General features: G+C 41.6%; 1 protein-coding gene across 6 annotated transcripts in view; it reads left to right on the forward strand.

Moving 5' to 3' along the window:
• LOC108004221 (LHFPL tetraspan subfamily member 6 protein) overlaps nucleotides 1-22,522 on the forward strand; it is a 31,538-nt gene that overhangs the window by 940 nt on the left and 8,076 nt on the right. For 2 of the 6 annotated variants that reach the window (XM_062071673.1, XM_062071678.1), the window contains exons 1-2: nucleotides 20,340-20,990; nucleotides 21,068-21,365. In XM_062071673.1, coding sequence (XP_061927657.1) covers nucleotides 21,276-21,365 — 90 coding nt within the window. In that variant the 5' untranslated portion in view covers nucleotides 20,340-20,990; nucleotides 21,068-21,275. Of the gene's footprint in view, nucleotides 1-19,146; nucleotides 19,519-20,339; nucleotides 20,991-21,067; nucleotides 21,366-22,522 lie in introns of those variants that run through there. The other 4 variants (XM_062071679.1, XM_062071676.1, XM_062071674.1 and 1 more) reach the window with 4 other exon arrangements.

Raw genomic sequence — 22,522 nt, forward strand, 5'->3', positions numbered from 1 at the left:
TCTTTACCTTCTCTATTTACCCTCTATAGCAAGCTTATAGCGAGCTCTGTAAAAGTCTCTGCTCGACCGATACACTAACGTTGTACGTTTTCTTCTTTATACTCGCGTGCGACGTAAAAAATATTACGAGTTTAAGATAAAAAAGAAAAAAATTCAATATTTCACGCGAAAAGTGATATTATCGTTTTTTGATGTATTTTCGCGCGAAAAAAGAAAAAATCCCGATACGAAGTTTGGCAAAAATTTGATCGGGCTTGGAAAAATCGAATCGCGGAAATTTTTCCAAAATTCACCCAACGCTGGACGGTTTAACCTTCGAATGTTTCGAATCCAGTTCGTTCGTATCCCGGAAAATGCATTTGCATTCGTATTATAACGTGGAGCGGCGCGATAGGAGGGGAGGGGAGCGGGACGTTTTCGAATTACGTAACCAAATCTGAGGTACGAGGACGGTGAAAACGCGGACGTGTTTTGGCCAACGCGTGATCGCACCCTATTCCCAACGCGGTATCGCGACGCGCTTGTTTGCGTGGTAACCATCCCTCTAAGCGCTCGTCGACCAAATTAATCAGCCACGACGGTAATCGATGTTCGACGAGATATTCGAGATGGAAGACGTAAATTAAATTAAGAGAGAGAGAGAGAGAGAGAGAGCAATCGATGATCCAACGCGTTTCTCTGTAACGATCGTTTTCTTTTCGAAAAAGAGAGATAGAGAGAGAATAGTAATTCGAAATTTGAATCGATTTTGATTTCGAAGAGGCAAGAGTGGATTGGCTATCGGTTTCGAAGCAGTGACGTATGCGTCGTGTACGAATACTCGTCGTGGCCGAATACTCGATCGAGATCGAAGAGACGGAGTATCGCGCGTGGTACACAGATCGAAAGGGAGCGATACCATTATCGAGAGGATGCTCGCAGCTCGTTAAGGATGATTCAAGATAATATTGGTCGACTGACCATTCTGCTAAACGTTTACAGCTCGTCGAGCATTCACCGTGTCTCCCGATCTCGTCTAATGGCCGCTACGTGCTGGCTGGCAAGGATCTTCCGGCCGGGATACGGCCGATAGCCGGCGTGCGCTGCGTATTCCAGCTTTGCACACGGCCCGTCCATCGTGTCTCGTATATAGCAGAGATAGCAGAGATTAGTCCCCAAGGGAAAATTAGCCCCGAATAACAATCCTTGGCAAAAATTAATCGGATTTTCTCGATTATTCGCATCATTTGATCGACTTATCAATCAAACAGATTTAAGAGAGGTTTTTGAGAACGGGATTGTTAATTGGAATCGCTTTCCGTCCATCCCGTGTAACAATACAATAACCGATTCCCATCGTATCAAGCATATTGTTAATATCGATTTTAATAGCGTTCGTTATATTCAACATCGTGTGGCTCGATTATATTATTCAAACATTTAATTAGCCATTCGATTTATTCAGCGATAATAACAGGGGGCCGAAGAAAATTAAACGAATGGAGAAATAAAACGCGTTACGCGGCGTGTTATATCGCCTATACCCGTATTTCGATATACGTATATGTATACACATATCGAATGTTGGCAATTTCATGTCACACGATTCGTGCAAATTAAACATCTGAACTTTGACTCGTGATCGTTTTCGAAAAATAACGATTTCGATGTTATATTCCTCGTGTCACGCTCTTCCATCGAATTGACAAAAATCAAAAAAAAATATCCTTCGACACGAGGCGAAGGAGGAGGAGTCGTGGCGTTCGACGATCATCGCGTTTAACGGATGATGCGAGTCAGTCGAAGAGAGGGAGGGGAGAAGAGGGGATTGCGCGGCTTAATAATAATAATAATGGCGCGGGCCGCAGAGCGGTGGGCGCGTGTAGCCGCGAGTTGGGGAGTGAGGAGCGGGCCATGCCGAGTTGCACGCAAACGCGTGGATGGAATGCGATTTACGCGATTATGCATCGACGACCGTAGATATCCGTGATCGATTCCTATGCTTAGGATGCTCGCGATAATAGCGTAATATTCGGCGCTGAGTATGCGAGTCCCGCCTTGCTATTCTCTTCCTCGAGATTCATCGCGAATTTATTCCCTTTGTTAAGCACATTTTTTTTTTTTTTGCGCTGTGTGACCAGCGTTTTACGGATAAAATCATTTGATTTCTTCACAAGTCTTCATTCTAAAATATTAGAATTCTTTGACTAATTTCTTAATAAATCAAATCAAACAATCAATCTCGTTTCTCAGTGGTTCAAAAATCAAATTCGTCTTTGCTTTTTTTTTTTTTTAGGGTTTCTAAGCTTTAGAAATACTATAATACTTTTGCCACGAATCTGAAACTAACGTTGGGGACATTGATAGAGTAGTTTTGGGGGAATTTAAGATTGAATATCTTATGTATATATTTTAAAGTATAAGTTTGGCTCTTATTGATAGGAGATAACAAAATCTAGCGTGAAACATCGCAAAATGCTTCAAACAATTATTATATTAAATAAAGAGAATTCATTTTCAAATTTATAAAAAATAATTATTTTAATGTAACCGTAATACTCGTATATTAAAAATTTTAATCCTCTTTTTAAACGTTTACAGATTAAACAAAATATATAGCGTTTATAAGCAGCGAGCCAATCGATAAGTGATCGGTCACATTTCAATAATCGAGACATGTTCTGTAAATTTATTAAGAAACGTTTAAATTTCAATTTTATAACGTATGATATGATATCTCGAAACTATCTCTTTATTTCTTTTTACTGCCATATTTGATTCACAAAACTTTGCAAAATTACATATTAAAATTAATTTTATTTATAACACGCAGTTGACACGTACGGATATTTAATATGCAGCATGTCTTCTTACAATGCTTTTTTCATTTTATAATTTTCAGTTTTATTGTTTTTATCGTTATTTCATTAAATTATTATTTATGTCCATATCTGGCTGATATCTATTGGATAGAATCGTTACAGTACATAACTATACATACCGTACATAAACTGTATCGGTCGCTGAATTCCATCTGCCTAGTTTTCTATTTCTATTCAATCACAAGACTGTCGCGAGCCTTGGTTTTTCCTCCAATCCTTGCTTTTCGCGCATTGAGAGGGGACTGGAGGGACCAATCATCGCGTCAGGAGCTTTGCGTTCGCTTCCACAATGGTCTATCGCATGGCATGCAAGAGTGTGTAAGAGTCGGCCTCTCGAACGGTTAGAAACGCGAAATGATGAAATTTTCAACCGCGAGTTCGATTTGCGGGACCTCGTGAAATCAATGGTTTTGGTGAGGAGGGGGAAAAATAGAGTACGAGATAATTAGGGCGGGCGCGTCGCCAGTAAGCCAAATCCCGGAACGAATGCAACGGCAGACCTTGGTCGGTGATTCCACGCCGCCGCATGCGTTGCTAAATCCGAGAAAACCGGATTAACCAACACGCGTGCCGCCACCTGCCGCCGTTTCTACTCGCTTTCGACCAATGAATAGGTTGCGAATAAACTGTTGTGAAGTTTGCTGTAAGTGGGCGATCGAAAGAATGGCAACAACGAAGTCGAAATCCGGCAACTAGGCACGTATAAGAGTGAGGCGATCGTTAACACTAAAACTTGTCGACAATTCTTGTATACCTATTCTTACCACGTTCGGTCAAAATGACTGGCGATTAAAATTTATTGTTTTTATGATTATGATAATATAAATAATGGTTAATTTATTACTGAATGTATATAAAATAATCTGACATATTTCTAAAAATATTATGAACTGGTATTCTGCCAGGTTTGGAACTTCCACTTATTTCTTCCCAAACTGTTCTATCGAAGTTTTGTTGGTCAACAATAATCTCTTTCTTTTTTGCCCTGGACGTGGACGCTTATTTATAATATTCTCTTCGTTATCGCTGTTTAACTCCAATTCCCTTGTAATAAATAGCTCTTCATCCGTTTTCATGTTGTTTCCAGTTACCAAAATTTCTTGTTTATAACACACTGAACAGTCTTTTTCTATGTCCGTTATTTTTTCTAATAACTCCATAATTTTGGAACGCTTTGACATTTTCATAGTAAATATTCACCACACGGAATACAAAGTTCTGTTCACGAAACGCTCTTTCTTCTTGAGTTTGTATTCTCTACTATTCTTATTATTTTCAAATGTCGTCCGATTTTGAAATAGCCTTTCCTTTATACTGTCTTATATCTATTTAAAAGAGTAAATAAAACATTTTACCAGTCAAATAAACCGACCGCAGGTAAGCAGAACAGACTATAAATATTTCTTAGAAAAAAGAAAAAAATTACAAATAAATATAGAGGAATATATCGCACGTATATTTTATGAAAAGTTTGATAGCGATGTAATAACGTTTAAATATGCGTAAAAGTTTGAAAACGATCAATTTGACCGGTAGGCTCAGTGTTAAAGTGGCACGCCAATGAAACCAACGATTCCTCCTCGCTACGTTTATTTGCGCAGTTGAAGTAATTTGTAACTCGAGGACACGCGTGCTCCCCTCCTCCCCGGAAGATACACGAAGGGAGAAGAAATAATTAATGGGAATTCCCTTTTCATATGCTGCTACCCCGTGTCTCGTTAAACAGCGCTCGGACACTGTTCAAAATTATAATGGAATTTAGCTTGAGGAGAGGGGAGAATGGTTCGCGATTATTCCAAAGAAGCGGATTTCGCTCGAAAAGAAAACGTTGTCGATTCCTTCCAGAGTGGAATATTTGCCTCTCTCTTCATCCAGGGATGATTAAAAAAATGTAAAATCGACTCGACTCGACTCCTCGCTTTTTCAGATTGCGATATAATACATAGTGTATAATATTTGCCTTCATCCAAGGATGATTAAAAAAATCTAAAATCGACTCGATTCCTCGCTTTTTCAGATTGCGATATAATACATAGTGTATAATATTTGCCTTCATCCAAGGATGATTAAAAAAATCTAAAATCGACTCGACTCGATTCCTCGCTTTTTCAGATTGCGATATAATACATAGTGTATAATATTTGCCTTCATCCAGAGATGATTAAAAAAATGTAAAATCGACTCGACTCGATTCCTCGCTTTTTCAGATTGCAATATAATATATAGTATAGTGTAGACGATATTTTGAAGCAGATTCAAATTGAAGAAGAAGAAGTAGAAAGAAGCTTAATATTGGGACGAGTTTGGGGGATTAAGGGGTCGTTTTGGTCGCCCAAAACGCATTCAATTAAACGTTTTAATTTTGAAAAAACGGCTCGAAACGGGGTTAAAAATGTCGTTGGCGTTTCCGCAAGGAGCAAGACGGTGGTCAGGAGTATAATCCCCGGGTGGATAAGAGCGTATGAATTTTTCATGGTCGGAGAGCGTTAAACGTTCCGCTCGTGCGGTCGGCCCTCCCGCTCGCGTAATTTCAGCGAGCCGCATTTGCGTGAAACTGTAGCTTACCTAGAGGGAGGAGGGGGGAGGGAGGGACTTAGCTCGAGAACGTTATCTTCCGTTTCCCGCGTGATTCAGTCGCAACGAGAATCCCAGATGTTCGTGCATTTGCATTAAAATGCCTCTAACCGCCCCGAAGCTCTTTTCCTTCCGAGCTCCTCCCGAGTTTCGATCTCCTATCCCCGCCGATAAAAGAACGAAGAAGTTGTTTAACTACTTTTCGAAAAGGTTTCGATCGAAAATCGACGACCGTTTCCAAAATTCCGTTGGAAAATTCACTTTCCAACGACGCGGGGATAGAATCTTTGACGAATCGTTGGTTTTCGAATATCGGAAACGGAACGGAAACGGGAAAAACGGGCGGCGTCCACGTTTCCGTTGATCGAGCCGAAATCGTTAAATCGGCGTTTTGCCCCCATGCACCGCAGTATATTCCCCCGATTTCCGTGTATAAACGGAACACACAACTATTTCACCGTCGTCCACCGTTTTCCAGGGGAGCGAGGGGGGAAACGAGAACGAGGGAGGGACGAATGGATTCGTATTATCCTCATTGTTGCCGGCCGCCGTGGATCGCGTCCGTGCCATTTTCCCATTTTCGGTTACGTATGTATTCATACCCTAGATTATTTCGTTCCGGCGGTGGTCGACTTTTCGACGGGGAAAAAAATCCGATCGATCCTTTGTTTCCAATTTTTTGAAGCTTTGGGTCGAGGTAAAAGCGATTACAAAATTTTCCGAATCGTTCTTTCCAACCGCGAGCAACGCGTGGAAAGAATCCTCGGCGAATCGTTGGTTTTCTTGTTCGTACTTCTTAAAGCAGCAACAAGACGCGACGGGAAAGAACGGATTCGAATTTCGAAGGTGGAGGTATTTTTTAGAGTTGAAAAAGAAAACGAATCCCGCGGAACGAAAGGAAGGGAGGAGAGAATATAATAGCAGTCAAACGATTAAAACTAACGATCCCGTCGCGCCCCTAGTTCACTCCTTCGCCAAGATTAACTGCGGAATGACGACTGATCCGACCAAATGAAAACACGGGAGGAATCGAGAGACGTTCCCCCACCACCGCCCGTCCTCTTCTTCACTTAATCAGCCTTTTCTATTAATCCCTTTTGTCTCGCCGAATCGTCTTCCTCGGAATCGTTCATTGAATTAAGTAAGGGAGATCCCCCCTTCCATCCCTTTCCGAGGACTCCTACTTTTCGAGGAACGAAATTACTCTTCTTCCATCGTTGTTACGCGATAGCATTAATCGATTAAGGGAGCTATTTGTGATCGCGGTGTAACGCGATTGAACGGATTTTGCCGCATATCGAGGAACAAAAGGAGGATTTTCGACTGCGACGTAGCATTTGCCAACTAAATACCGCTAAATCAAAGTGCTTGGTGTTCTCATTTTTTGAGGAAACGAAGAATTCTTCCGATATACTGTACATATATATTTGGTTAGAAAGTAATTTCGTTTTTTCACACGAGCGTCGCTACGTGTCGAACGTTTATCCACAGCCAACTTCGTTCTAAACCTGTGTTCGTATCGTTATTACATATATATCGTGCTGTTATTATATATTTTGAGAGTTGGCATTTCACGGTTTATTTGTAAGAAAAATTCGTTTGATTCTGTTGTGCGGTTTGTGTTTTTCGTGTACGATAACAAAGATGCGAAACCAAAACGAGCATTTTCGATATATTTTACTTTTTTATTACCGAAAAGGTTAGGAATGCCTTTTAGGAAAGAAAAAAGTCATGCAAAGTGTACGAAGAAGGTGTACGATAGTCAACATTGGTTTTCGAAATTTCGTTCCGATATGAAGACAAAATAAAACAAACCGACGAATAACAATTCAACAAATATTCATGATCGCGTGAAACGAGTGCTTGGTGCTTCATTGTCGTGAAAAAAAACGAAATTACTTTCCCAACAACCCAATATTTCAACGGATTGAACCCGTCCGTGGAAGCAATTGCCAAGAGAATTCTCTTTTTCCATCGATTGTTCCAATTTTCAACGACGAATTTTAATTACACCCTTCTCGACGATATCTGTTCACGCGTTTCCAACATGTGTCCAACGTGGAAGAATCTCGCGCGAACGTTCGAGTTTCGCACGGATTCGGGACGGATTCGATGGAGAAGCCGATATCGTATTCCATGTGGCGCGTTCGTGCGAGGATCGTGACGGGGAAGAGATGAGAAAAGGTAATTTTTCGCGACGAATTATTCTCTATTAACCGTAAGCCATTCCTGTGTACCCTTTTATTAAATTCCCCGGGAATGCAATTCGAGCCGAAACAACTAGCTTCTCTTTTATGCATAACTCGCTACCTGTTTTCGCGCACAATACCGAATAATAATATACCGTCGCGACCATTCTTTTCACCATGCATTTCTCGCGTACACACACACACACACATATACACTTATCTTACGAGGAGAATCCTAGGGGAACGTGTTCTCTCGGCTTATTGGCTAGCTCCATTCGGTTCGTATTAAATCGAGAAGCTGGAGGAGGAGGAGTGAGGTTTTGTCGCGGCTGTATAACCGATCGGTGGCGAAAGAGCGAAGCAGAGAGACGGACGATCCATCGGAAGGAGGAAAAGCGCGTGACAGGGATCGCTACAAATCATAGCTCGCGGTTTCTTCTCGTTTTCTTCTTCCTCTCTCCCCTCCTCTCTTTGTCTTGGCGGAGTGGAAAAACGAAAAAGGATCGAGCGAAAGAGAGAGACAGAGAGGAGATAGAGGACAATAGCCTCGAGTTCCATCGTGACCAGCATTTTTCGATTCGTCGCATAATTCATTTTTTCTCTATCGGACGCTCTCCCTCTCTCTTTTCTTACCCATCGCGGTCGGATACTTTTTTTTTCCTTCGTGTGCAGCCTCCAGGACACTGTGACGTGTTGGTGGGCTGCTTTTCGAAGTATTGATCAAGAGGTGAAATCGGTGAAAATTCTTCTCTTGTTTCATCGCGAATCTCGAGTCTTTGACCCCCCTCTCGAGATTAATCGGTCGATAAATCTTCCCTCCATCATTCTTTCTCGCCAAAAATTTTATTTATCACGCCACCTCTCCGCCGAGTAAAAAATCGAGTTCCCTATAAACATCCCGCTGATTCATCGTATTAATTTCGTCCGCTTATTTATTTTCGTCGTTAACGAATCGCGAAAGCCATCTTCCATCCATCCATCCGTCCGTCCAAATTTCGACGCGAGTTCGAGTAGATTCTTCCTTCTCATAAATTCAAAACAACGCCATCCAACGGCCGAGATATATCATCGTTGTCGCACTTACCCCACCCTTTGCGCCCGCAAACTCGACCCCATGAATACTTATGAATTTTTCTTCAAAATCAAACGAAGAAATCTTCGAATTTCCTGTTTCTCGAAGAGGAGAGACAAAGAGGGTTAATTAAAATCCTAAGTTTCGGTGTTGGCGAGGGGATTTGAAAGTTCCGGCCGGGATTTTCCAGCTCGGATTTTCCGCCGCGATTATTTAATTTTAATCCAATTGAACGCGATTCAATTATCTCAATTAGGATTATTTCGCGAGTTTACAACGAATAAGCTGCGCGAGATATTAACTTGTTTCAGGAAATGTATATAGATATATACTCACGGAAATTAACGAAACAAAGAGGGAGTTGCGTAATCGGACAAAAAAATCCTTCTTTGTGTTCCATCGTTGTTTCGTAAATTTACGAGAAATCTCTCGTCGCATCGCGTAGAAAAAAGAAAAATTTCCGCCGCGGTGGTTTTTTTCGTGAAAGCGAAGGAGAGACGCAAACTCGGTCGAGCGATGATCGTGAATTACGTTCGTTCCGATTTTTGCCGAAGCGGCGGCGCGAAACGTCGCTTCGGCCGTGTGCCAATGAAACCTTTCCGCCTCCAACTTCCAGAACTTTTCGATTAATCCTTACGCGCGCCGCCGCGAATTTGTTGTAATTTATAGGGCGTGAAACGTAACGCGGTTAAAAAATTTGCCTCCGATTTCGAGTGAAGATTTTTTCTCCGAGATGAGAAAAAAATCGAAAAAATCGAATTTATTGCGAATCGTTCCCGGAGAAGAGAGGAGAAGTGACTCGAAACGGAAAGAACCGTTTCTCCGCCATTTTGAAAATGGTCTTTTTTGGTAAAAATTGGATTGGATCGAGAAGGAATCGTCGATAGTGTGTGACATAACAATCGTTGGCAGATTTGTATCGATCGCCTCGAAGAGTATCGGGCGAAAGAGTGGAAGGAAAGAAAGAAAGGAAAAAAAGAAACGCCGAAATTTTAACGTTTCCCTTTAAAAGGTACTCGAGCATCGGATCGTGGAAATTTGAAATTCCTCGAGGGTCGGGGACTTTTATGCAATGGAATCCAAGCGATTCCACCTCTTTAAAGAGAAAGAGGTAACATTCATAAAGGAAAAAGTTAGCCCCGCATTGTGCTCTTTTTCCCAGTCCAAAAGTATTCGCGGGTAGTCGATCGTAACTTGGAAGGCTATCAAAAACTTTACTTTTCCTTCTTTTTTTATTTTTTTCCCAACAAAAGCGTATTTCCTTTGACAATTTTTTTTTCCAAGTTTTTTCGCAAACTCGTATCGAAGTTGTTTCTTTTTTCTCTCTCTCTTTTTAGCTACGTTAAAACGACTTATTTTTTTTTATTTTTTTTACACAAGTAAAAATACGAAATACGAACGCGCGCTAAAAACACGCGTTTTCGGCCGAGTGACCGAATGAAACGATCCCCGGAAACTTTTGCGATGCCCGAACACCTAGAGTCGGGGGATTCATGGTTGAGGAAGAGGAGGAGGAGAAGGAGGATGGAGCGGCAAAGTTTTATCGCGAAATAAGTATTGCGAAAAGCAGCGAAACTCGGGCGTCCGTGAATATTAAACGTGTCATAAAACATTCATAAAGCTCCTCATCAACCGTCCCTCCTCGAGTTTTTCGTCGAGCTGTTTCCACCATCCCCTCCTTCTCTCTCCTTTATACACTTAACGTCCGATAGGTCAAACCGATTCGTTGTTCTTCCCCTTCTCCATCTTCACATTCGATCTCTCTGTTCGATCGAAAGTTTCCCATCATTCTTTCTTCTTCTACCTTCCACGAGCAAAGAGACGAACGTTACGTTTTTTTAAAAACGAGTAACTCCTCCCTCCTCGATATCCACAGAATTTCATTCGTCGTAAGACGAGAAAGGGAGGGGAGCGCGTGGATCGGACTGAAAGAATAGTAGGAGGGGATATGGATACGCGTTTCCATCCACGGACAAAGCGAATATTACATTGCGACGACGGACGACCACGTGGTCGCGTTTTCAACGTCGGGTTTGGAATTTTCGTGGACGATGGCCAGGGTTATCCGGCGTAAAAACGGGCACAACCGTATCCGGATCGCCTGTTTCTCCCTTCGTACATTTGATAGAGGCGCGATATTAATATATATATATATCCGGGCAAGTCGGAAGTTTTGTCGTGAATATAAGCAATAGACGAAAGCCGCGCGCACCGCATCACATTTTCCACCGAATATTCGTGTTTCATTAAATATTCATAGCCCTTTAGCGTTTTCGAGGCATCGAGGGAGCTCCGTTCACTTTTCCCATCCGGCCGGTTTCGTAAGTTCCTCCCCATATCCATAATACTGTCCGTGAATTATTGGTGTCGCTCTCGTCACCGGAAATATACCGTTTCTTCGAAACGTCGAAACGATGCCGATATATCTCTTTGTTCTTCGATTTTATTATACTTTTATTAATCTCTCTCTCTCTCTCTCTCTGTGCAACGAAAACAAACCTATTATAAATCGATTATAAATATAAATTATAAAGCTTTTTTTCTGTTCGAGTGAGAGATTAAAGCTTTCTCGAATTTCCCACGCAATACAACACAATTCTTCTCGACACTGATATTTCCGAAAATGCTCGAATTATAATATCGCGCGGAATAACTATTCTTCCATTCTCTATCGATCTTTTTCCTACACCGTGAATTATCTATTCGTATTCTTTCGTTCCACCGAAAAGAAAATTATCGACATCTCCGTCAACGCGAGAGCAACGTTTGCGGCGGTTCGCGTCAACGAAGTCAGCGCTGAACCACCATGTTATCGAGCGCGAAGGTTTCGTAGTTGGCGCGTTGTTGCCACCGCGCCGCGGGTGGTTATCGTAATATCGCTCTCGGCTCTCCCTCGTACGTTGGACACTGACCACTCCGTGTCTCCGAGTGTTTAAACGCGAATTATCGTATGCGTTCACCCGTGTATTTGGGCGATTTCACGTTCGATTATAACTATCGTGCGAACTGCCCAACTATCGAAAGCACATTTTTTCCTTCAAAATTTCTCTCGCTTAACCGCTCGCGCCAATTTCCTCGCCTCGATAATTATCGAATTTCGAGATTCGAATTTCGAGGACGAGGATGAAAGCTGCTCGCCTTGGATCGAAGGGAGGTTAGCGCGTTAGCCCCTCCACCGAAGATGGTAATTGACGCGGATAGAGAGCGGTCGGTTAATCGGAAACTTGGCGTCGAAGCGATAAATACGCGGCGTTGAGACGCGCGGCAGTCGACTCGACTCGACTCGAGTCGTCGACTCGACTCGAGTCGGGGTGGGGAGAGGAGGGGGGAGCAAGTTTAATACGGGTATCGAAATCGAGTAGCGGAATACAAGGGCGTGCAGTTTATAAAGGAGTGGGGGTTAGGGATAGACGGAACGGCGAGAGAAACGTTAAAGCGTCAATCTTGGGGGGAGGGGGGAGGAGAAAGTTTGGGAGGGGGAAGCGCGTATTCCGGGCTAGCTTCGAAGAGCCCAGTTATCGAGCACAATCGGCTCGATGACGTGTTTACGCCCGTTGTATTCCGACAGTTGGATATATTGCCCGATTAGTTGGATATATTCAAATTGTTGGACAAAGTTTCTTCGTCACGGTCTCGGTGACGGCTCCCTGTCGTATCGTTTCAACGTCTTCCTCTTCTTCCTCTTCTTCTTGTTTTCTGTTTCCTTCGTTCTCGAGGAAACGCAAATGCGAGACGATCGAGACGAGTGGAGAAGAATAAAAGTAAGGAAGGTACAAAGGTAATATCGCATTGTAGGTGCTCGCGTAGAGGGTTTAAAGAGCGGTAGTGGAAGGGAGCGTCTTAGCTTTCGCACTGCGGGTATTATAAGACTGTTTCTCCTCTTTTTGTTTCTTTTCTTTTTTCAAAGAGAAGCGAGAAGCCAGTCGCCTTTTTCATCAAAGGAGGGCTCGCTCTTTTTTTGACGCGAAGCGAAAGTATCCTCTTGGAAACGTGCCTCGATCCGAGCGATTCTTTAATAATGAAATCCAACTCGTAGCATTCCACTTTACCCTCCCCCTCCCCCGGTATTCTTATTTTTCACCGCGAGGCCAAAGAGAAACACAGAAAGAGAGAAGGAGAGAGAAAGAGTGCGCAAACAGGCTGGAAAAACATTTTCACACTCGTTGCACTTTGATTCACTCGCGAAATGTCTCGCGCGAGGCAAACAATCTTATAAGCTCCACTTGCTTTTTCGCTCCCCCTCCCCCTCCTTCAAAAATTTCTTCCAAAGAATTCCCTCGAACGAGGAAATCAAAGCGAGCCGCTCGTTTCTTTTTCTTTCTTTTCTTTCTTTTCTTTCTTTTCCCTGGATCGTTTAATCGGCAACGTCCATCCATCCATCCATCCACGTTCGATGGACGTCTCTCGGGCTCGTGCGCCCGAGGAAATCGCTACAAATCCTTGGGATAATTGTAATTGCCGGTTCTCGTTTGATTAAAGCGTGTACACGGTAAACTGCGTGGGCAAAGGAGTTGATTAGCATGCTTGGTGCGCCGTCCAAGGACCTTTGCCGACGTCGCCTCCGCGTAACGGGAACCCATCCTCGGTAATCGCGACCACGACTTCACCCTCTCCCTCCCTCCGTTCCCTCTCCCCTCTCATCGATCCTCTCTCTCCTTCAAGATCGAATCTCAACACTCGTCTTTCTTTCATCTTTCACCTTCCTTTTCGCGCAATTTTTTAATACGACGTAAAGTGATTTTCGTTTTGTTTCTTAATAAATGAATAATAATAAGATTTAATAAAGGAGATTAATTTAATTTTTAGAAAATAAAATGTAGCTTATTGTTAATCGATTTGTTATTTCCGTTGAATAAGATATAATTAAATATATAGAAGAATGAAATATAGTGCATGATTTATAATATAAAATAGAAAAAAAATTGGTAAATAATTCATTATTAATTGTAATAACATTAATTATTTTTTTAAGAGGAATATTAGTAATATTTTCATATTTTATTTCATTAATAAATGAACTGTAAGAATTTAAAATTAAATTAATTTTACAAATTTTATTTTTAATAATATTATCGTTTAAATTATAAAAAGTAAAATAATAATAAATAACGAAATATAATTTAATCTAATTAAAAATATTGATATAACCTATTTATATACAGAAATAAATACAACATTATAAATACAATATTATTTATTACAATATTATAATTTTTGTATTAATTTTCACCTTATAATTAATAAAAATTACATATATTGAAAAAAAACTCTTCGAAAGAAAAAATAATTCAATATTTAAATTAAACTCAAAATAAAAATTTTTTAAATTTCTTTAATTCTAATGAATTTTTAAAAATAATTATATCAACAATCTATTTATCAACACCAATAAATATTAATTATATATGTAATTTTGGATCAATTTTAGGAATTTTTTTTAACAATTAAAATTATTTCTGGATTTATATTATCAATACATTATTGTCTTAATACTGATACTGCATTTTGATCAATTACAAATATTATAAAAGATATAAATTCAGGTTAATTAATTCATGTAAATGGTGCTTCATTTTATTCTATAGTTATATTTTTATTCTTTTATTTTATAGTTATATACATTCATACCAGACGTAATATATATTTGGAATTGGAATTTTAATTTTTTTAATATCAATAGTAGCATTATAGGTTATGTTTTACTTTGTGGACAAATATCATATTAATTACAGTTATTACAAATTTACTATCAGCAATTCCATACATTAGTGATAAATTGTGAATCACGATTAAAAATGTGCCAATTTTATTCGCTGCTCGAATCCGATGACCGAGGGATTCGCCTCTCGGGCGAAAAGTGTTTCATCATCATTCGCTACGGGAACCGAACGATCTTATCGAATAACCTCTTCTTTTCCTTTCGAGAGGAAACGCTGCTCCCCCAACTCCAAAATTCCGTACTTTCTAATCCGGATAGCTACTGTATCGATTCTACAGGATAGAGAGATCGTTTGTTACCCGCCTTTCCCCAGATAGGTAGCTGTTCGGGACACGGGAGGAAAAAGTAGGTAATTAAACGTCCGGTGGGAATGAATTCTTCCATCTGGGCCAATTACACGAGGGGGGAGGAGCAAAAAGTTGGAAACGACCGCCCGCTCCTCGCGTATTTTCTATCGCGTTACTTTTCGACTCGCGCTAACGATCATTACGATCGAGATTATTCGTTCGCGCGTGTCCACTAGTCCCTCCCTCCGATTGTTTTATAGTTCGCGTCGAGTATTGACGGGAAGAAGAGGAGGAAAAAGATGGAAAAAGTGACGCGAGAATCGGAAGAAACTCGGTTATTTATTCACCGGATTTTCGTACCCGCGATAAGGAAGGGTCCTTTTGCCGGTTCACCGAACCTCGCCTCCTTTTCTTTCCAATAAACTCCTCCTCTATCTTATCTGGACCTCCTCTCGGCCCATTGGCTTTATTCTCGAAATCTTTGGAAGAGAAAACCGCGCATGGAACAAGTTTATTATCCTGTTGTTAATAAACAATTTTGCGAACGACCACTGGGCTTTCGATCGAATTGGAGGAAAAATTTCCTCCTTTTCGATCCTTTTCGATGATCTAAGAAAGGGGAGGGTTGGGTCGACGATGGATCGAGGAGAGTGGGAGTATTCTTACGGAGTGGAGGGATAACGAGCACGAACGTCGCCGATCGTGCGCTCCGATTTGGGAGGAAAGGAACGGCTGCTACTTGTTGACGTCGCTTTTCCGAATCCTCGAATTATGAATAATGGATGGCGAGCAGAGGATGGTCCGGTCGAGAACTTTTCGCTCCGGTGTCGAGAGATCGAATCGACCCTTATCTTTTACTGCTCTCTCTCGATGTCGACCCCAGAGTTTTCCAAATTAGGGAGGAGGAACCACGCGTCGTGGCTCGAATAATGTATATCAACTGGGCTTCAGGATTCATTTTCAAACGTGTGAGGGATAAATGTTTCGATGTAACGTTTCAAATTTCTCAACAAGCGTTTAAATTTAATTTTTATAACGTCTCGAAACGTTCTATTTTAATTTAAATCCTTAGAAATTAAACCCCATAAGTTTCTTTTTCGAAAATTAAGTTAAATAATTACTTCAGAACTGTCACAAGTTCACGCGATGTAATTATTTGTCGATGATTTTTTATCGTTCCACGCAACAAGAGAAATAATTTTGCAAAAGTATATTAAAATTAATATTAATGGATTATTATTATTTTAACCTAACTTATATCATGATATATGCATTCCTATCATTCTTGATACGTCGATTTTGTACGTCTTCTTACTTTTTTCCATTTTTATAATTTTCAATTTCATCTTCCTATTTTATTATTATTTGTCAAATTACCTTTTCCCCTACATCAGCCACGCAGATATTTCGTTTAATTTCGTTTAAATACGTATTTCCTTTTTTACTCTATACTAATTAAACGCAATGTTAATTACTTTTACATATATTCAGCCTTATATTTTTTTTCAACGAAATAACAACGAAATTACAACGAACAGCAGTATTGTTCTCTGTAAAAAAATATAAAATAATAAATATAAGCTCGAAAAAATAATTTCCTCCAATTAATTCTTATCACTCGAACCAGCCCAGTTGCCCCAGTGACGTTCCGTCAAAAATTCCTTCGAAACGAACGCTTATCCTCGAACGTTTCCACAGCGGTTCGTCCAGATATATAATCGAGTCGAAGGGCGAGAGCGTTATCGGGGGCAAGTATTTGGACGGTATCGCGGCGGGTCGTAAAGGTAAATCCGGACGCGAGGGTAATCCGTTTCGGAAGATTGCAATTTCTCGCGGCGCGTTGCCACGCGATAAAGCGTCAGCCGACTCTCGCAGTCTATTTCGCTCGGAAGAGAACAAATTAATAAATAAATATATATATATATATAAAACAATAAATTATTAAATAAATGTATTTTTTTATATAAATAATTAAATACAAATATATTTATTAATAATATTAATATAATTAATATAATTAAATACAAATAATTTGATACAATAATTTAATAGTTATAAATAATAATATAATAATAATATAAATAATAATAGTAATATAATAATATAATAATAATATAAATAATAATAATATGTAAATAATAATAGTTATAAATAATTGGCACGTGATAAAGCGTCAGCCGATTCTCGCAGTCTATTTCGCTCGGGAGAGAAGAAATTAATAAATAGATATATAGATATATAGATATATAATAATAAATTATTAAATAAATATATTTTTTTATATAAATAATTAATTACAAATAATTTAATAGTTATAAATAATAATATAATAATAATATAAATAATAATAGTAATATAATAATATAATAATAATATAAATAATAATAGTAATATAATAATATAATAATAATATAAATAATAATAGTAATATAATAATATAATAATATAATAAATAATAATAATAATATAATAATATAATAATAATATAAATAATAATAATATATAAATAATAGTTATAAATAATTGGCACGCGATAAATCGTCAGCCGATTCTGGGGGCAGTCTATTTCGCTCAGAGAAAAGAAATTAATAAATTATTAAATAAATATAATTTGATACAATAATTTAATAGTTATAAATAATTAATCTATATAAACGTAAAAATAGATTAAATATGTTTAATATAACTATTTAAATATCTATATATATATTAATATTGTTGACTGGTCAATGAAAACAAATAAAATGTATGGATTTAACTGAATGAATATATTTAATTACGTAATTGCGCGTATCTGTTTACGAAATATTTATGTGTATCGAAGAAAAACAAATAGATACCAACTATGAAATAGTGGATTGCTGGTAACATTCAATGATAAAATTACAAATAAAATTTCAGTGAGCTTTAAACATTCTATAACATATATTTATATAAATATTTAAATATATATAAACACAATTTAATAATTAAACACACATATATTTATTTACCGAAAGAGGATGCGGAATAAAAATTGTAAAAATGACCGTCTCGTAAAGTCTCGCATCTGATATTTCCCTCGAGTGCTCGATCGCAGCTTTGCGAGAAGTGGGCGGCCAGTGACTCCCAAGATTTTGATTCCGCGAGCGAACGACGATTAATCGACGAGGAATCGACGAAACTGGAATTTGGAATGTTTTTTCGTAGCTCGAGTCTCGAGACGAGGAGAGGTAACGACATGCGGGGGAGAAGTGGAATGGAAGGAGAGAATGGAAAGAACGGAAAGTTTTATTCGATGGCGGCGAGAAAAATGGAACGTAACACGAAGCCACTTGTTCGCCACCTTTGTTTCCATCCGCTTCTCCCGCCGGACCGTCCCCAGGCCCATTCTCTTCCCCCTCCGTTTCTCCTTTCAAACTTTTCCCCGCCCTCTCCTTCTCCTCTCCCTCCTCCTCCTCCTCCTCCTCCTCCTCCGTCGCCGCCGCCGCCTCCCCCTCTCCTCGAAAATTCGATCGAGAATCGGATCTAAGATTATCGTTTTCCCGCACGATCTATCGGCGTGGATGATGCACCGCCAGTATACTTTCCCTTATCAATCGATAAAATTCTTTTGAACGCTGCACGGAATAAAACGAATAGACATATGCTACCGTACGCTATTTGTATCAACGGGGTAAAAGTATCGGTCGGGGAATTTGGCCGACGGAAGCTTTATTTCCGTGAAAAGTTTGCAGCGAGGTGCCTATATGCCGTCGGGTATACACCTCATTCAGAGCGAGATTTAATTCACAGTAACGGAGGAGTACATGCATAAGGTGTACGAAGGTGAAAATCGTTGCGTAGAAAAAGCGTGCGCCAGACGGCGATAGCCGGGACGACTGCGTGTGTCCCTTTCAGCTAACTGGCCGTTGGATGGCGAGAAAAACGAGGGATAGAGCGAGGTAAAGAGAGAGAGAGAGAGAGAGAGCGGAAGGAACACGTATACGGATTTAGCGGAAAGAATTCAGAGCTTGTCAGCTTTTCAATCGGTCACGTTGTTCGCTGTCGCGTTACAACGTCAAAATATTGTTTCGGACACACGCCCGCTTTGTCGAAACATCGGTGGCGTGCCGCGACTCCGAAAATAATGCGTTCGTTCGCTCGCTCGTTCGTTCCATCGTAACTCGCGTTTCCTTTTGTTTCGGAAACATTTAGCCGATCGCGGACCGACGAGTTACCACGTCGCTCGTAAATAATCTCTTTCGCCGAGTGAAAATTCATCTCATCTCCCTTCGTGTTTTTTGAAATTTTCTCACGAAAAATCGCGGAAGAGAAAAAAATATATATATTAAACGCGATCTGCGCTCCTCTCTTTTTCACCCTCCTCCCACTCTCCTCCCCCTCTTTCTTCTTTTCCCTTTGAAAAAGCTTTTCGTTTCGCACTTTCTTGTTTGCCTTTTCATTAGAATCCCCCACAGCCAGCCAGCCAGTCAGCCAGTCAACCAGTCAGCCAGCCAGCCAGCCAACCAGTTCCCTACCAATTACGTCGACACCGTTCTCCCGTCGAAAATTCGACGGTTCGATCGCCAGCCGGAAAACCAGCCGTGTTGTTCCTCGACCGTTCGAAACACAACCAACAACGCGACCGTGTATACCCAAAAATCCTGGGATGAAAAAAGAAGAGAGAGAGAGAGAAGAGAGTACTCTACACTTGTAGGCCAACTTGGATTTCGGACGAGTCGGACAGTCATCGATGCCTTACCATTGCCACGATACATTTCCAATAGAAATCCAATAGGCTCGTGACTCGTGTTCCCTCGATATACCGAGGAAACGAGACGGATTTCTGTTTCACGTGCGTATATATATTACCGTGCGATCTCGTTTCGCGGGGATCCAAAGCCGAATAGTTTTCGTATTTCGCGCGAAAAAGTTCGATCGAATTTTTAATCGCGAGAAAGAAGATGGAATCGAGGGAGGGGAGAGAGACGATTCAATTTTATTCGCGAGGTAAGTAGATAGGTAGGTAGATCGCGATTAATAAGGCGGTGAGAAATTTCGAACTCGTTCATCGCACGGCCGTCATCGATCGATTCTGGTGGCGTACGGTGTGTTGGTAAAGGGATCGGGACCGGGCACGTGCCCTCCAGATGCCTCCGGACCTATCTCTGCGGGAGAGAAAAATGCACGTCTGCTTGTTGATAAATATTATCATAGTCTACCGTACACCAGCACGGAGGGGATAGTGGAAAAATAAAACGGCGCTCCCCTTCCTCCTATATTTTCACACGCTCTCTTGGACGGATCACGCGCGACCGTATACACTATTTTGGAATCCGATCGATACGATGTAAAATTAGCGGTATAAACGGTTTACGATTATTCTATATAAAGACGAATCGCAAGACGAAGGCAAGGAAGGCATCAACAGGTAGCCAAGGGGGAAGGAGACGAAGTGGTCATCTTGATTAAAGATATTTTTTCTTCCCCTCCCCCTTTTTTCCTCCTCTTCTCGAACGCATCGATGCAAAGAGAAAGGAAAACGAGGGAAGAAAAAAGCAAGCTGCTACTCGCGTTGAAACGAGTATAGAGTGGTATAGGAATAACGCACACATGTCGTGAAGGGAGGGGGAAAGGACAGTGGAGCGCGCGCCGCGCCGCGGCGCGTCCCGACACTCGGCGAGGCGACGCGCACGAAGACAGAGAGAGCGGCGTGGCGGAGCGAGCCGGCGGAAAAGCGAGCCGTTCCTTCGGTTCAGTCGCAGTCACGAAGCGGCGCCGAGCACCACCACTCGGCCGCCTCTTTCTCTTTCGCGCTCGCGCGCGCGCGTCTATAATTAAACATCGGTGGAGGAGCAAAAGTGTCGGGGACGAAGGAGAGCGCGCGTTCCTCCTCTTTGTCCGTTCCCTTTTTTTCATCCTCCTCCTCCGCCGCTGAACCGAACGATGAATTTTTCTCGTGAACCGCCGACTCCGACTCGACGCGTTCCGCCGCTTCTTCGCTTCTCGGCTATAATTAACAACTACGTTTCCTTCTAACGCGTTCAGTTCTTCTCGTCTCGCGATCATGCCGAACGCGTGCCCCTCCGACCGACCTCTCCACTCGAGAAACGTTCTTCGTACCGAGACGCGGTGGTGAGACGTCGACCGACAGATGGATCGTGGCCGTCGTTAGAGGATAGCGCGAATACCGTTCGCCCTTCTCGAACCTTGACCGTGAGTCTCCTCTCCCGATTCTCGCGTTTAAACGCGTTTCTATTTTTATCCGGTCGGTACGCGTAGACGGGCGCGCGAGGTCGCGTCGATCCTCGAAAGTGTAAAAGCACGGTAACGAAAGGAAAAAGAAAAAGTGAAGTTTCGTTTGTTCGTATTTTTAGTGTTGTTCGTTTTTCTCGGTTTATTAGTTTTTGGTGAATCAAGTTTGATCAACGAAGAGGAGGAGGAGGAGGAAGAAACATCGAGGATCCCGGCTTCGAGAGTTGGATAGCGGATTCGCTCGCGATGCGCGAGTGACGAGAAGAAGAGAGGAGAGCGGGGATACACCGGCGAGGAACCGAGCTGCGGAGAAACGACGAGAAGAGAGAGAGAGGACGATTCGAAACGACCGATGAGATGACAGTGTTGTGCGCGTTGTGGGCGACATTGTCCACCGTGGCATCGATCCTCGCCTGTTCCGGATTTTACCTGCCTTATTGGATTCAGGTGAGGGAGGATTTTCCTTCCTTTTCGTTCCTCACAGAGGCTACGGGCGGATCACGGATCGACGATCGATCGATCGATCGTTGCCCGAAAATTGATCGCCCTGCCACCATCGATCGATTGGCGAACGGTGGAACGCTGGCCTTCTTTCTCTCCTCCCTTTGAAATTTACGCGCGCGGATCGAAATCGAATACGCATACGTGTCTTGATACGACGACTTCGTCGTCGTCTTGAATGCATCGTTGAGTCGGCGATATTAATTGCGACGCGCGATCGATCGGCCCACGTATCGTTTCCATCGAGTTTCGCGCATCGAGCACATTCGTTGCATTAATAAACAGTGATCGGATGGATGGATTTTCGTAACGCGGCGTGTAAAGAGAAACAATAATATTTCGCATTTGCGTCAAACTCCGTGAAACGCTTCGCCTTTTTTCACTTCGCTTCGACAAAGGAATTCGACCGAACATCGTTGCCAAATATAATACACCCGCTAAGGAGATATCATATACAAGGTTATATCGTGCTTTCTCGCGATTGGTCGTCGAAAGAAGATCGACCTTCCTTTTCTTTTTTTCTCGCTTGACGAGGATGTCACCTTGGAAAAAGAAGAAAAGACGAGAAAGAAAGAAGAACAAGTTTTATACAAAGAAGCTACATGGAAGCATTCGGTCGATAGTAGATCGAAAGGAGATGTTAAAAAGACGTTCACGTTTCCTCGATGTTCTTTGACGGTATCGAGCTTTCATCGAGCCGTTAGCCGTCGCCGTACATAGTCATAAAACCGTACGAGATCGTTTTTGTCCGACGACAACGACGACGACAAGGCGTCTAGATGCACGAAGCGAAAGAGGAGGAGGAGGAGGAATTGCGCACGTTTCCGCGTACAACGATGCACGCGATCGGGCTCGCGAAAGCGCAAGAGGAAAAGGCTGAGAGAGGAAAATTGTCCCGTCGATCGTGGGAGCGTTAAATTGCCGCAAAACTCCGGCAATTTCGAGCTTCGAAAACGTCCCAGCACGCGACACGTCCAACCAACCAACCACCCACCCGTCCAACTTGCTTGCCAACTCTATCGCCAGCGACAACCCGTATTAATGTCTCCGCTGATGCGGGGCAAACGTTGATAGGTTTCGCAAACTTCCCCCCTCCCTGTTGT

Source organism: Apis cerana, linkage group LG2 (genome assembly GCF_029169275.1).
Source record: "Apis cerana isolate GH-2021 linkage group LG2, AcerK_1.0, whole genome shotgun sequence".
Lineage (NCBI taxonomy): Eukaryota > Metazoa > Arthropoda > Insecta > Hymenoptera > Apidae > Apis > Apis cerana.